Source organism: Pteronotus mesoamericanus, unplaced genomic scaffold (genome assembly GCF_021234165.1).
Source record: "Pteronotus mesoamericanus isolate MK-2021 breed Mesoamerican mustached bat unplaced genomic scaffold, CSHL_Meso_final contig_42, whole genome shotgun sequence".
Taxonomy (NCBI): domain Eukaryota; kingdom Metazoa; phylum Chordata; class Mammalia; order Chiroptera; family Mormoopidae; genus Pteronotus; species Pteronotus mesoamericanus.
This window is the reverse complement of record NW_026555157.1, coordinates 15,514,788-15,530,874: the sequence shown is the minus strand read 5'-3', so window position 1 is coordinate 15,530,874 and position 16,087 is coordinate 15,514,788. Positions and strand designations below refer to the sequence as shown.

The 16,087-nt window shown below is 45.8% G+C and overlaps 1 protein-coding gene across 3 annotated transcripts in view; it reads right to left on the bottom strand.

Moving 5' to 3' along the window:
* Positions 1 to 16,087, bottom strand: part of RIOX2 (ribosomal oxygenase 2) — a 28,471-nt gene that overhangs the window by 4,177 nt on the left and 8,207 nt on the right. For 2 of the 3 annotated variants that reach the window (XM_054577402.1, XM_054577401.1), the window contains exons 3-7: positions 14,838 to 14,957; positions 13,611 to 13,739; positions 5,495 to 5,598; positions 1,501 to 1,603; positions 526 to 697 (exon numbers count right to left, since the gene is read on the bottom strand). In XM_054577402.1, the coding sequence (XP_054433377.1) occupies positions 526 to 697; positions 1,501 to 1,603; positions 5,495 to 5,598; positions 13,611 to 13,739; positions 14,838 to 14,957 (628 nt within the window). The remainder of the gene's footprint in view (positions 1 to 525; positions 698 to 1,500; positions 1,604 to 5,494; positions 5,599 to 13,610; positions 13,740 to 14,837; positions 14,958 to 16,087) is intronic. The other variant, XM_054577403.1, reaches the window with a different exon arrangement.

The following is a 16,087-nucleotide window of genomic DNA, read 5'->3' as shown; positions in this document are numbered from 1 at the left end:
TGGTGCTGCTAGCCTTTGCTACTAGGACAGCGAAATCACCATCCCAGGATCACTGTTGTCATTTGCAGCCTAAACCTGTCACAAAGTAAGTCACCTGGGACCTGGGGAAGGTTAGTGATACCCCTGGCCATTCTTGCATTTCAACTGTTGACAGCAACATTTCACCCATCCCTGAGTTAATGCCAACAAGAGTATCTCCATGTTCAAGTTCTTAAAACGTCCTGAAGATGATGAACACCAGAATACCTATACACAGAATAAATATATATCTCACCCAAAATTACAGAGCTCTTATTCCCCATCATGCAGGGATGCGAGGTCTTTGCAAATGACTTGTGAGGTGCAGGGTGCTAAGGCATGAGGGCAGCACGTGTTGTCCAACCACAGCACACAAGACAGATCTAGCTCCGCATTAACTCTAAAATGCTTCAACCTTCCATCGGTTCAAAGAGGTGCCCACCTAGGAAAGCCTCCAAATATCCCACACTAGCCCCAAACCACGGAGAAGAAAACAGCAAGCTGCACCTGGAGTTGAAAGTTCTGCTCCGTCTCCCACATAGTAAGGTGGGAGTCTGTTCATAACAAAATCCTTCTTCATGTCTGATGAAAGCAGCTTGTTTGTGCCTTCCAGACGGTCTGCAAGTGTCCTCAGAAAGCCACTTAGTCTTCTCATTGCAGCAGTTGTGGTTTCCACCTGCTAAAAACACAGAGGGGAGTCCTGGCCCAGATTCCGGCAGAACTCACAGCCTGGGTCCCAGTCTCCAGGACAGTCCCTGGTGTAGACACAGATCCGTGTTACCAGGGTTGTGGGCAGGGGGCAGTCGGGGAGAGGAGAATCCCTAAGAGAAATACCCCATTATCTCCTCATAACCACCGTTCACCTTAAGCTGCCTGTTGTTTGGCGGGCGGGGGTGGGGGGGTGGGGATCAGTTTTCAGGATTTTGCCTGGAAAGGGATCCCTGGAAATGTACAGTCTCAGTTCTTGCATTTTGGAAAGCAAGTCACTATCCAAAAGTGGCTGCTTCAGACAACGAAAGTAACCTTTGCCCAATTCAGCACTAATTCACTCATCTTCTCAAACCTGGCTAAACACTGCTGCTGTTTCTGATGTAAAACCAGGGCGGACCAGAAAGCCGGGGGAAGCACCAAGGCCAGGATCTCCGGGGGGCCTCTCCCAACTAGTCATCTCGTGTGCTGAATCGACAGTCCTCCCAGCCACATTGTTTATGCACCATTTATTCAGCCAACATTGTCCACAATGCTTGTTACTGCCACCGCGAAGTGCAGGCAGAAGGCTGTCTGCACAGCACTGTGGGCTCCCTGGGCCCCATAACGTGCAACACTCCATTCACCCCGAAGGCCCTCTCGCTCAGCAGGGTCCGCACAGAAACGATGGCGGATGTGAGAGGAAGGACCCTGCGGTCCCTAGGCCTTCGGCCACAGCCTCCGCCGGCCGGGGCTGCAAATCCCCCTCCTTCCTCAGCTGCCCTGACGCCTTACCAGGAGCAGCTGCCGGGGGATGCCGGCCCGGAACTCCAGGTCTTCCTTTGCAGCATCCAACACAAGCCCCGAAAGGGTGTCCAAAAGGAAATCTCCCCATGAACTGTAACACACAGCGACAACAAAAAAGGCAGTGAACACACACAAAGCATACAAAGCACACTGATTCCCAGTAAAGCCGAACACTGTGGAAGCGTCCCCTGCATTCCAGTTCCCCTGCCCAGGCATTCGGAGTTCACCGAGTTTGCCGTTATCAGCAGAGAAACACGGGGCTTCAATCCCACTGCTTCTCCTCCTGCCCATTCCCCGACGCCCACGTGGAGAGTTGAAGGCTAGGCTTCATTCATGGTTTCTCTTAAAGATACCAGGGAATGAATATACACTGTCATAAAGTAGAAAGTTTAAGGGACCATTTTTTTAATGTTTTTAACTGTAACAAGTGTCTATGAGGAGAGCTTTGTAGGAAATTTTAGCACTCAATCATTATAGGTCCGAAAAATAACCTTTATGTGCAACAACTCCAAATGTTACACATTTAGGGTAACAGCAAGATCCCTGGACTGTGTAATTATCTGCAGTTACATGTTACAATTTCCTTTGTCCCTTATAAAACAGAGACACTCTTCCTCAGCAAAATACCCAGCAACATCAATTTCAAAAGAATTGATCTTGCAACTTGCTAAACTCTAGCCATGGCTTTATTGGAGAAGGAAGTAGAAGCCAGTGGCCAAAAATAGCATCTAGGGAGGCCATGCGGTGTTCAATTAACTTTGCTTTCTTGGGGGCATTCAGAATTGGCTCGCTCCCAAAAGTGGGACAATGAGAGAAACACACTCTGGGAGTTCGCTCTCTTTAAACATTTCTTAGCTGTTTAAAATTTCCCTCTGTGTTACCAGCAGATTTCAAATTGCTGGCTACATCCAAAATGGAAATTCACAGTATGACTTTTGCTTCTCACTCAATAAGCAAAATTAACACATTTATACTTTCCTCCCAGGCAAGTGGCAAAGGAGGACAAAAGCCACATGAGAGCACTTTGCCCAAGACATCCGCTACTGCCCAGAGACCTCACTGCTTTGCAGCCTCACATCTTTGATTGAACTTCAACCAGGAGGACACGCTCAGAGCTTTCAGCAGGGTCACAGGTGGAAGCCATACAGCAATAGCGCCTGGAGGAATTTAATTGCAGTGAAACAGAGCTCTGTGCTCTTCTAAGAAGCAGAATGGATCCTGGGCCTTTCCAAAATTGGGAATAATACCTCGTAAAGAGTTCATTTTGGTAAAACAGCCAGATCACCTGCTGCTGTCCCACACTGCAGGCCCCAAATGTTCCAACATGCCACCCTAAAGAGGTGTTAGGGAGAGGCCTTAAGGAGCACCAGGACCAAAGCACAGGGACATCTCTATGGCACAGTGGCCCTCAAGCGACCTTTTTTCCCATTCCAGCTCCATCACCACTGACACGGACGAGTCCAGCCAGGACACTGGTCATGGTGCCAAAACTTAGCTCTTCCCCAGCCCCTGCTGACCAGAGAAGGGGTGGGTGGGACCCAGGGGCAGGCTACCGATCTTCATTCTTGGGACTGGGAAATAGCGAGTCAGGTACTTAGCAGAAGCAAAAGCTAATGGGTTCAATGAGATGGGGGAAGGTGGAGAAGTGACGATGGCTTATGATGAGCCACTGTTGTAAGTAAACAGAAGCGGAGCAAGGAAAACAAGGGAGAGCCCTGACCAGTACAGCTCAGTTGGCTGGGCAGCTACCTGCAAGGCAAAAGGTCACCAGTTCAATCCCCAGGCAGGCCACATGCCTGGGTTGCAGATTTGGTCCCCAGTCAGGGTACGTACGAGGGGCAACTGATCAATGTGCCTCTCTCACATCCATGTTCTTTTTCCCTCCTTTCCCTACTCTCTAAAAATAAATAAATAAACTCTTTTTAAAAGAAGAAAGAAAACAAGGGAGAGAAAGCCAATTACTGGAAAACAGATGGTGGCAATAAGAGAGGTGAAATGACACGAGAAGCCGGGAAAGGGGGCGTGGCTATGTAACATTAACAGTGGTACACGGGAAGATGCGCGGATGTTACGTTCCCGGGGCAAACTGCATGGCTGCCAAGGCCCGAGCCCCTTTGGATTCAGAATGAACTTCTGGTTCGAGTCTCACCGTGGCCTGCCCTGCTCCAGTGGCTACGCCCCACTCCCTCAATTGTCGCCACTCTTCTCGAGGTGGCCTCAGTAACTTCCCAACCCAAACACAATGACAAGGGTATTTTTCATAAAGGACGCCTAACACGAGCGTTGGCTCTCCACTTATGTGTGGGCAAAGACAGCCCCAACCTCAGGCCAGGACCCAGCTAGTTCGTCTAGTCTCTTAGACACCAGGGTTAATTTCCCACTGCGAGGCCAGATGAGGAAGCTGAAGTATGCTTACAAACTCGTTTTGCAAGTTCCAGCTTTGAAGGTAAGAGACTTGCTGTCCCTTGGGCCTGGGCTGTCCTCTCCTACTCTGACCTTCTGACCCACCTTCTGATTCATCCTTTAAGTCTCACTCAGCTTGGGAGTCAAGTCATTTCTGAAGGCTTCACTGACGCCCCTGCTTTGCTTAGTGCATTCCTGGAAACTGCAAGTCTCCTCTGCACACCTACGATGGAATTTATCACAGCTTGGTAATTATTTGCATGCCTGTCTCCCTCCTACCACCACCTCCAGGGTCTAAGTTCTCTCGAAGCCCCTTCAGTGCAGTGCCTGCACTCCCAGAAACTAGCACAGGGTCTGATGCCTGCATACTGAATAAATGACGACTGGTGTTTTTAATGAGATCTGAACCGGCAAGGCTGCTGCATTAGGGAATCATTCACAAGGCGCTCCCACCCAGATCCTGTCATGTGACAAGGCACCTGCCAAAATGGAACAAGGTTGTAACGAGAACTGTTTTCAGCACATGTACTTTTAGGCCTGACTGCTCCAGACTACCATTCCTGCTTTAGCTTCTTAAACTATAAAAAAGTGGAAACTTTAAGAGAGACCCAGTGGTTTCAATGGTTACAGACTTTCTGTTTGGGATGACGGAAATGTTTTAGAACCAGACAACGGTGATGGTTGCAAAAGAGTGTGAATGCCATCAATGTCACCAAGCTGTACACTTAAAAATAGTTAAAATGGCATATTCCATGCTATACAGGGGTGGGCAAAAGTAGGTTTACAACTGTTCATACGGAAAAAGACATGCAGGTTATGATTACTACAATAGCTTTATTATTATTACAATAGCATACTCACAACTGTAGCCCTACTTTTAAAGAATGATTTTTTTTTAAATCCTCACCCAAGGATATGTTTATTGATTTTAGACAGTAAGAGACAGAGGGGGATAGAGGGAGAGAAGAGTGAGATGGGGAAGGGGCAGGGGGGAAGGGAGAGAGAGAGAGAAAGAGAGAAACAAACCTCAACATGAGGGAGAAACATCAATCAGTTGCCTTCCATATGAACCCTGACAAGGGACCAAACCCACGACCTAGGTACGTGCAGGTATCAAACCTGCAATCTTTTGGTGTTGGGGATGATGCTCCAAACAACCAAGCCACCCAGCCAGGGCTAAACCTACTTTTGCCCACCCCTGTATATATTTTATCACAATAAAAATATTTCGAAAACAAAGGGAGAGACAGACACAGACACACACACACTAAGCCCAGCCTGACATCTCTAACATACCTGCAGCTATGGTTCCCTCTTCCCAAACTAGGGGAGCCTTAATTTGGAAAACTGCCAGTGCTGTAGAGTCAGGTGCCTGACATTCCGGGAGGAAGCCCAGGCCCGTTAATAAAACACAGAAAGGACACTAAAGGAATATGAAGTCAGCCAAGGAGCCTGAAGACCCCCAGGCCTGGATGAGTGGGAGGGCAGTGGCCCACTCCCCCACGCCCCTCCTGAGGGCGGCGGCTGGAGCCTGCGCTCAGAGCTGTCCTGCGATGCTTCGCTGGGAGGCAGCGCTTACTTGTTCTGGTAGGTGCTGATGGTCACATGAGTCGAGTGGGCCAGCCCCGGAGGAGTGTCTGCCTGATGAATGGTCCCTCTGGGAAAGTACAGCAAATCGCCAGGCTAACGGGAGAAAAAGAACAGAGAGTTACTAAGAATATCTTCTCAGTCCTCTGTGTTTCACGGAGCCAAATAAAGGCTTTGCATTTCAATTCTCCATTCTGTAAACTTCTGTTTAGCGATTCAAGGGACCCTGCCGGTTTAGCTTCTGTGAGGCTGTCACTGTGACCCACGGGCCAGGCGAAGCTGTCAGTGCCAGAAGTCACTGCATTCTCAAACTAAAACCATATATGCCTGGAAACGACTCCGCCCCAACCCTGGGAGGTGACACTCAGGGCTGAGAAGCACGCTGCTCCCTCTCCACCCTTCAGCGGCGCAGGGAAGAGTAGGAGCTTTAGGGCCACACAGACTCAGCCACTTACTGGTGATGCTGGCAAATACTTAATCTCCCAAAGTCTCAGTGTCCTTATCAGTAAAATGGAGGCAAGAGCCCCAGATCTCACAGGATTACCTTGAGGATTAAGGAGACACTGTAGCCAAAGCTCTTGCAGTAACAATGGGGGTGGGGTTGTATTATTACTATTATTTTACCCACCAGTCCCTGCCAGTTTGTGAGGTATTCAAGGCACAGTCTATATCCATCCTATATTCCCAGAGCCTAAACTATTAGACCGTCTGGCACAAGTGACAGAGACTCAAGGAATGTTTGAATGAAAGGGTGAAAAACCACATAACCCTTCACCTGAACCTAAAACTATATGTAACTAAAGATCAGGCACTTTCTTGGGCAGGTGAGCCTCTTCTACCCTGTTCTGGCTCTCTCCCAAGCCAGTGGACAGAAATAGTCTCCCCAAATCATTCCTGCCCTGAGCTACCTCCCCGCTGATCCCACCCAGAGAACAGTCTGCGGAACAGCCACTTGAGAGCAGAGCGGCCCCTGAGAGCGGCTTCTCCACCCTCTGCAACCAAAGGAAACAGTCTGGCTCAGCGAGCGCTCAAGAAATATCAGATTTAAAAAACTGTTCTTTTTTGCCCTGGCTGGTGTGGCTCAATGGACTGGGTGCCAGCCTGCAAACCAGAAGGTCGCCAGTTTGATTCCCAGTCAGGGCACATGCCTGGGTTGCAGGCCAGGTCCCCAGTATGGGGAGCATAAGAGGCAACCACACATTGATGTTTCTCTCCCTCTTTCTCCCTCCCTTCCCCTCTCTAAAAAATAAATATTTAAAACAGCAAAAAACTTTTTTTAATGTTAAGATTTCCCTTAAAGCAAGAAACATTATAGAGCTATCTTGGTGGCTTGCGTGCCATGAACCAAACTGACAGGGAAATCAGTAGTTCAAGGACATAAATGCTTTCCTCATAGTTAGAGCTGTCATTGCTGGATGTTTCAGTGCCAGCCCTCGGAATGAGACCCTCACATATGTACTTGACTAATTCATTCACTTATTCAACCCACAAACATCTGATTAACACTTCCCCTCCCGCCCCCCATGCCAGGCCCCACGTTAGGCACCAGGGATAGAGCGCTGAATAAAACAAAGACCTGCCCTTATGCCCTTACATTCCAGAACAGAAGACAAACATTTGAGAATGGAGATCAGAAACACAATGAAGACACACTAGTGCAGCAAGAAAGATCAAAAAAAAAAAAAAAAAGTAGCAAATAAATAATGTCAAGTGGTGGTGAATGCAATGCAAACAAAGTAAGTAGAGGAAGGAGGAGGGGAATGATGTTGATCGAAGTGGGGGGGCAGGGGTGTTTGGGGTAAGAGGTGCTATTTTATCCAGGATGATCAGTGAAAACTTGCTGTGCTAGCAGGGCATTTTAGTAGACTCTAGGAAATGAGAGAGCCAGCCATGTGACTACCTGGGGAGAAAGGCTTCCAAGGAGGGTGGGGAGCAAGTGCAAAGGTCCTGAGGCCTAAAGGCACTCGGCACATTCGAGGAGCATGTGGTAAGCCAGTGTGGCTCAAGGGGAGTGAGTGAAGGTGGAAATAATGGGAAGTGATGTGAGAAGGCAGCAATGAGTCCCAAGTATAGGGGCTTCTGGATTGTTATAAGGATTTGGCTTTTGTTTTGGGTTTAGTACAAAGTCCCTGGAGGTGTGGGCAAAAGGGGCACTGAATTTCAAAAGGATCATTATGGCTGTTATGTCAGAAAAATCTGCAAAGGGGACACCAGATAGGAGGCTTTTTTAAAAAAGATTTTTAATAACATATATGTAGAGAGAGGGGAAAGGAGGGAGAAAGAGAAGGAGAAAGAGAAGGAAGATATATTGACATATATCTTCCAAGGAATTTCACTGATGTGAGAGAAACATCAATTGATTGCCTCGCAAACAAACCCCAGCTGGGACTGACCTGGTTGTGAGACTGACAACCCGCAACCACCTTGGCATGTGCCCTGACTGGAATCAAACCAGCAACCTTTGGCTTTGTGGGACACAATGCCCAACCCACTGAGCCATACCAGTCAGGGCCAGATAGGACCCTTTTGTATAAATCCATGTCCAAGAACTTTGTCCTCAACAAGTAGAAAAATGGTGACACATTTACAGAAAGAAGGAGGCTGGGAACAGGGTGGGACTTGAGACTCTGATTTGGGGACTATTAAATTTGCAATTCCTTTTATCTTTCTAATGGAGACAGTGTGTAGGCAGCTGGATGAGTCTAGAGTTTGGAGACATGGACTAAAGATATAACAAAGCATTTAAGACACATCAGTGTAGAGGGTATTTAAAACCGTAGACGTGGCTGTGGATTGAGAAAAGGGGTCCCAGAAATGAGCTGTGGCCCACTAACCTACACAGGTGGGAAAACTGGCTGAGGACAAAAGAGCAAAGGAAAATGGCTAGGACAGTCAGTGAGGTGGAAAAAGAACCAAGCAAGGGTGCATCCCGGCAGCCCAGTAAAGCAGGCAGAGTGTCCCAGTGTCAAATGCTGCCACAAGCAGACTAAGATGGGGACTCAGAGCTGACCACTGTCCTTAATAATGTGGAGGTCACTGGTAAGCCTGAGCAGAGTGGTTCTGGAGGAATGGTGGGAAGAAAAGCCTACAGGGAGGGACTCCCAAGAGGAGGAGAGGAGAGAAAACCAAGGGCATTGTGGCAGGGTCCCCAAAGAGGTCTATGTCCTGAACCCCAACACCAGTGAATATTTAGGTTACACAGACAATGTAACTAAGGTTGCAAATGAAATTAAGGTTCCTGGTGGGGTTATTCTGGATTATCCAGGTAGGTCCAGTGGAATCACAAGGGTCCTTAAAAGTGAAAGAGGATATTGGAAGTGAGAACCACAGAGAAGGCAGCACGAGAAAGACGAGGCTGCAAGCTGCTAGCCTTGCAGCTGGAGGAAGGGCCAGGAGCCCAGGATGCAGGCAGCTCCTAGAAGCTGGCAAAGGCAAGGGCCTCCCTTGCCTAATTCTCCCCTTGGGCCTCCAGCGGGAGTGCAGACCTTCTGATAGCTGATTTCAGCCAAGTGAAATCCCCTTTGGACTTCTGAACTGCAGAACTAAAAAATAAATTTGTGCTAATTTTACTAACAGAGTTTGTGTTAATTTGTGGTAATTTCATAAGCAGCAATATATTGACATATATCTTCCAAGGAATTTCACTGTAAGAGAGGCATCAAAGTAATATTTTTTAGTCCTTACAACCTACAATGTAAATATTACTGTCTCCATTTTAATAATGAAAGTCATATTTAAATAAATAACTTGCCCAAGGATACACAGCTCCAAAGTGACAGTAGATGAATTCAAACCCAGATTTGTCAGATTCCCAAGCCACAGAGCAGTGTTTCCATTACAAGGGTGATGTTCACCCCCAGATCCTGGGTTGGCAGACTTGCCACACATGCCCCTGGAGTAGGGAGGGAGGGGGTGAGACGGGATCTATGTAGCCCCCAGGCCCACCCCCATCAGAGCAACTCAGCTTTTCTAGTTCATACACTGGGCATTTACACAAGATCTCATTTGAAAAGGTTCACCGATTAAAGACTCGCATGTATACAGACATACAACTTGAACAACCCTGCAGTCCCTGATGCTCTTTCTCCTTCTAGGACATTCAGGGCTTGTCCTAATGAACTGTGGTCAGGATGGGTGTGATTAATGGGCAGTGCTCCATCTCCTCCACGTCCCACGTTGACTACCCAGAAGACCACTATGAAGCCCAGCCTTCCTGGGCAGGGCGAGGACCCAGCTATCAGTCTGCATAACTCAGCCTGGCCTCAGAGACCATGGATGGCTTAGTCTTTGGCCTAAACCTAATCAACAAAGAACCTAGATAAACACACTTCTCCAAGACTGGGACTGCCAAACTCCTCCTGTAAAGGGTCAGATAATAAATATTTGTGGTTTGTGGGCCACATGATCTCTATGGTAACTAGTCTACCCTGTGGTGTAATATGAATGCAGTCCTAGGCTGTACATAAGGAATGAGTGTGGTTGTGTTCCAATAAACCTTATTTATGAGAACAGGCATCAGGCCATTTTTTGACCCATGGGCCATAGTTTGCTGACTGCTGACCAACAGCATAAAATGTGAAAGGTACCTTTATCGTTGTGTTCAGTTAAGCCTCTTACAATATAGGCACCCATCCTAAAAAGGGAGATGTTCCCCCAGTTATTGGTAGGCAGGGAAAGATTTTAAAATCAAGAAGGGGCCACAAGGCATTGAGTAAGAATTAAACACTAATTATAACTTCAAGATGCAAGAAATACAAAAACAATAACTATATGAAGTATATCAGGAAGGCAGAATGTTTTGAATGGTTTGAATTAAGTATTATCTTATTGATACTGAAAGAATTTAAGTTTATGTTTTATAGGAAAAGATTTAAGGGTTAGGCTGGTTTCCAGTCAAGATGGTGGTATAGGCAAACATGGGTCACTTCATCACACAACTACATCAAAATTACAACTAAATTACAGAACCACCATCATTCAGAACCATCAAACTGAAATGAATGGAAGTCCTACAACTACAGAATTAAAGAAGAAACCACATCAAGACTAGTAGGAGGGGCAGAGATGAGAAACAAGCTGGTCCTACACCCACGAGTGGTGGATAAAAATCAGGAGGGAGATCTCAAGAATGAGAGGGACCCACACTTGCTCTCCCAGCCCAGGGTTCCACTGCCAGGAAGTGAAGTCACCACAGCTTCTGGCTGTAAAAACCAGCAGGGATTGAGGCTGTGGAAGACAGAAACTTCTGGAATCCCAGGCAGTTCCCCTTAAAGGACCCATGCACAAACTTACTCAGACTCACTCCCTATGAGCTCCAGTACCAGGGCAGCAGATTGAAAGTTATCATAAATATATGGAGAGGAACTGAATTGTCCATCATCAGGAGAGAGCTGGGAGCAGCTTTCTCCCAGACAAAAGTGCTGGCAAAGGCCATTGTTCCTTTTCTGAGTTCCCCCCAACCCCAACACAGAGCCAGCAGGTGGGTTCCATACCTAACACTCCATCTCCCTGGCTCCCACTGTTTGCCCCACCCAACTTTCAGACCAATCCAAGCTGTTTCCAGTGGTTTTTCCATAAGAATGACTTGTCTTGGCCCAACTTCAGATTTTCCTAATTTCTCTCAAACAAGCAGCATCCAGCTTCAGCGAGTCCCATACCTCTCACTAAGTTGCCCCATACCTCTCGCTAAGTTGCCCCAGGCCCGGCACTAATAGCAGCCAACCTCAGTTCAGAGCTTGGCCCCACCTGGGCACCTGCAAGCCCAGAACAAGACGCAGCTATCTGCAGATCCCTTTGTAGCTAATGCTGTGTGACCCTGGACAGAACAGAAACAATGACTGACCTTGGATGTGCCAAAAGCAATCAAGGCTCAACTACACGAGGAGGGTGTGCACAGCCCCCAGAGTGAGCACACTATGAGCACCCAGCTTGGGTAATAGGGGAGGCTGCACCACCGGACCCCACAGGACACCACTACATAAAGCCACTCTATCAGGCCTGGGAGACATAACAGCTCTACCTAATACATAAAAACAAACACAGGGAGGCTGCCAAAATGAGACAAAGAAACAGAGTTAAATTAAAGAACAGAACAAAACTCCAGAAAAAGAACTAAACAAAAGAAAAGGAATCTATCAGATTCAGAATTCAAAACACTGGTTATAAGGATGCTCAATAAAATTAGTGAGGACTTCAACAGCATACAAAAGATACAGTCAGAAATGAAGGCTACACTAATTGAAATAAAGAACAATTTATAGGGAATGGACAGTAGAGTGGATGAAGCCGAGAATCGAATCAGCAATTTAGAACAAAAGGAAACAAAAAACAATCAGAAGAGCAAGAAGAAAAAAGAATTCAGGGGGATGTTAGGAGGTGGAGGGACTGAGCAAAAAGGAAAAAGGACTCACGGACATGGACAATGGTGCGGTGACTGCTGGGGGAAGGGGACTATAAGGGAGCTAAATAGTAATGGAAAAAAAATACAATAAAGATTAAATTTTAAAAAGAAAAAAGATCCCAAAAAATGAAGATAGTGTAAGGAGCCTCTGGGACAACTTTAGGCATACCAACATTTGCATCTTAGGGTTGCAAGAAGAAGAGAAAGAGCCAAAAATTGGAAACCTTTTTGAAAAAATAATAAAAGAAAACTCTTCTAAGTTGGTGAAGGAAATAGACATACAAGTCCAAGAAGCTCAGAGAGTCCCAAACAAGATGAACCCAAAGAGGCCCACTCCAAGACACATCATAATCAAAATGCCAACAATTAAATACAGAGAGAGAACCTTAAAAGCAGCATGAGAAAAGCAGTTAGTTGCCTACAAGGGAGCCTCCATAAGACACTTAGCTGATTTCTCAGAAGAAACTTTGCAGGCTAGAAGGGATTACCAAGAAATATTCAAAGTGTTGAAAAGCAAAGAGCTACAATCAAGATTACCCAGCAAAGCTATCATTTAGAAACAAAGGACGGATAAAGAGTTTCCCAGACAAGAAAAAATTGAAGAAGTTCATCCTCACTAAACCAATATGACATGAAATGTTCAAGAGTCTTCTTTAAAAAGAAGATCAAAAATACAAACAATAAAATGGCAATAAGTATCTATTAACAATTTAATCTCTAAAAAAAAATAAACAGAACAAAAAAGAATCACAGATAGGAACAGTCTGATGGTTGTCAGATGGGAGGAGGGGCGGTGGAGATGGGTGAAAAAGGTAAAGTGATTAAGAAGGACAAATTGGTAGTTACAGAATAGTCATGAGGATGTGAAGTATAGCATAGGGAATAGAGGAGCCAAAGAACAAATATGCATGACACATGGAAATGGGCAATGGTGTGGGGCTTGCCTGAGGGAATGCAGTGGGGGCTGAATGGAGGGGAACAGCTTGGGCCAACTGTAATAACATAAACAATAAAATGTAATTTTAAAAAAAGAAAAGGTATAAAGTTTAACTATGGAGCTATTCTTATCCAAGACTTTTTCTCAACAACCTCACGTGCTGGGAACTGGTGGCCCTGATCTCATCTAGGCTAAGTGCTCAAAGACAGACTTTTTCAGCAGCAAGATGCCAGTGATCCAGGACACAGTCAAGCCACCTGCCTTTGTGGAGGACTTCCCAAGGGCTATCATAATTACTGTTCTTCCGGTGGCTATGTGCAGGGGGAAGGGAGGAGAGTGCACAGAGAGTCTGCTGCACAAACAAGAGGAAAATGGGTCATTCTGTAATTTTATCAACAAAAACACTAAGGGGTCCCAGCCTGTGCTTTGCCTCAGTAACCTACAGCCCAGGGCTGACCACTGTCTTAGACACAGCACAGCTGCCCAAGACCAAACCTTCCACTTTGAGTTGAGAGAAGTCGGAGGACACCAAATTTATAATTCATTCCTGTTGAACATGGCTTATATTTGGAGGCAGATTATTTGGAAAATAAACTTAGTACTTCCTTGGCTCCCTTTTACGAGTTACCGAATCTCTGGAAGCTGCACATGCTGGCATGAGCTGTCCTGCCCCAAACCCTCAGATGCACTCCCATGGGGACCATTACATGAACGGTAAACCTCAAACCTAAACTTGTCTCAGGAGAGGCGCTCACAATGGAAGTCCCATACCTTCAACGTGAACTCATGGGTTGGCTTCCCAATCCTGTCCTCTGCCTCCACGTTGTAGTCCCGAGCCAGGGGCACAGTGGGGTGGTAAAGGCGCCAGTGTTTCTCTCCCTCCAGCTGCAGGATGAACACCTACGGAGAGCCACAGGGCTGGAGTGTCAGAGCTTCCTGACAACGCATGAGGCAACGTGCTTCCAGAATATTAGCCCTCCGAGGGCTTAGACAAATTACAAGTTTCAGATAAAAAATAAAAATGAAAGATGAGAGATACATTCTATTCTACACTTCAAAGCTGCCACTACGGGTGTTAAATTTTAAAAACAGGTAATCATGAACCCTGATACTAGAAGGATATTCACTCTTTTCACTTTCATGAAACCATACTGAGTTCTCCATATCCCACTATATATCCACTATCTCATTCCTTTAAATCTTCTATCAGACAGCTAAAAGCCTATAATCTCTGATGGAAAAGCCAACCATCAAGTAAGCCTGAATGTCTATACTCCTGAATATAATCTTTGGCAGGTAGAAAAGCTTCAAGTTTTCTTTCATTCAGCCAAAGATATTTTAATACTCTGTTAAATATATTTTTAAAGAACCAAAAACTTAGAAAATGTGTTGATATGAAATTGCTCTCAAAGGGGGAAAATTACATTTTACTAATTACTGTGTTCACACCTTGTATTGGTACAAAAATAAAACTACCAAATACCTAAGCCAAAGAGTTAACTTTCCTTTAGCAGCCACGAGGGAGTGAAATTGTCACTTGTCAAGGTGCCAGTGCTTATTGAAACCATGACCTTCATTCAAGCTGCCCCACGATTTTCACAAATGGAAAAAAAAAATTTTTTTTGGCAGCTACAGAAAAAGGACAAAATGAAAGCAGATGTAAGGACTGCTTGTGACCTCCCCTTATTAAAGGCTATAGGTTGTAAATTAAAGGAAAGAAACAATCACACTTTTCTGTAGATAAAGTCAATAAATACCTATTTCATAGGAACGTGTGGCTCTTTATAGTAATAAGGTCGGAAACAATCTCTCCACTTGAAGGAGGAGCAGGAAACCAGTTTGGTGGGAGTAACTTTAGCCCAACATCTAGTGAAGTCAAAAGCTCCAGAGACCACACAGGAAGAGGGAACAGAGACCTGGAACTGAACCCTGACAACCATCCTGACCTGGCTCAGAGCAATTTCTTCTCCAAGTCGAGCAACTTTCTTCCTCTCTTACCTCGACATCATCATAATGGGGTGGCAGGCCCTGAGATCCAGCAGGGGTTATGTATACATTCGAGCCAACCAAGGAGCCAAAGTAGCATTCAAGCTTCTCCTGGATCCTCCAGAGGTCATCCTTTAAAAAAAGAAAACGAAAAAAAAGAAAGGGGGGTGGGGTAGGTGAAAGATACATTAGCAATAAGAGGCAGAACACATTCTTACCTGTTTACCAAACCTTTACTGCAGCTATTAAGTTCCAGATACCAAGAATTAATAAGCAATAAAAGAACCAACACCTCTGCCCTCAAGAATCTCCTGTTTGGTCCCTGGCTGGTGTGGCTCAGTAGACTGAGCACCAGCTGGTGAACCAAAGTGTCACTAGTCCAATTCCCAGTCCAGGTCACATGCCTGGGTTGCAGGCCAGGTCCCCAGTAGGGGGTGTGCAAGAGGCAACCACACATTGATGTTTCTCTCCCTCTCCCTTCCTTCCCCTCTATAAAAATAAATAAAATATTTAATTTAAGAAAAAAAAAAAGAATTTTCTGTCTGGTGCACACACCACAGGAAGATGTGAGCACACAAACAACACTGGAAAGGCAGGCAATCTGCAGTCACGCAGAATTTTAAACAGGGAATTGACATGATCCAATTTACATTTTTAAAAGCTCACTCTGGCTATCGTGGGGTGATTGGACTGTTGAAAAGCAAGAGAAATCAGTTGGGAAGCTACTAAGGCAGCAGCCCCGGCAAGAAACGACCAAGGTGGTGGGAGGAGAGAGGGAAAAGGAGAAAAGTCAAAATTCACTTGAAGTAGCATTGGACCCACAAAGGGGTAAAGGAATGGGAAGAGTGAAAAAATACTCCTGGGTCTCTGACTTGGACAATTAGTTAGCTCCCAGTTCCATTCACTGAGATGGGAAAGACCTGATAAAGAACAAGTTTTCAAAAGGGGAGGGAAAAAAAAGTCAATAAATACCTATTTCATATTAGAAATGTATTTCTATATTAGAAATGTTGAGTACGAGCTGCTATGACCCCCAAGTGGCGATGTTTTTAAGCAAGCTTCTGGCTGTGTCAGTCCAAAGTTCTGGCAAAAAAGTAAGAACTAAAGACGTACATTTGGGAATTCCCTGCACAAAATTGATTATTTACAGCAATGAGTAAAGAAATAACCTAGAAAGTGGGTACAGACAGGGAAGGAGGAAAGGGGCCAAGTAAATTCCTTCTCCCGTCACTTGAGAGTGTAAGTCAGGCTGAGGGGCCTAG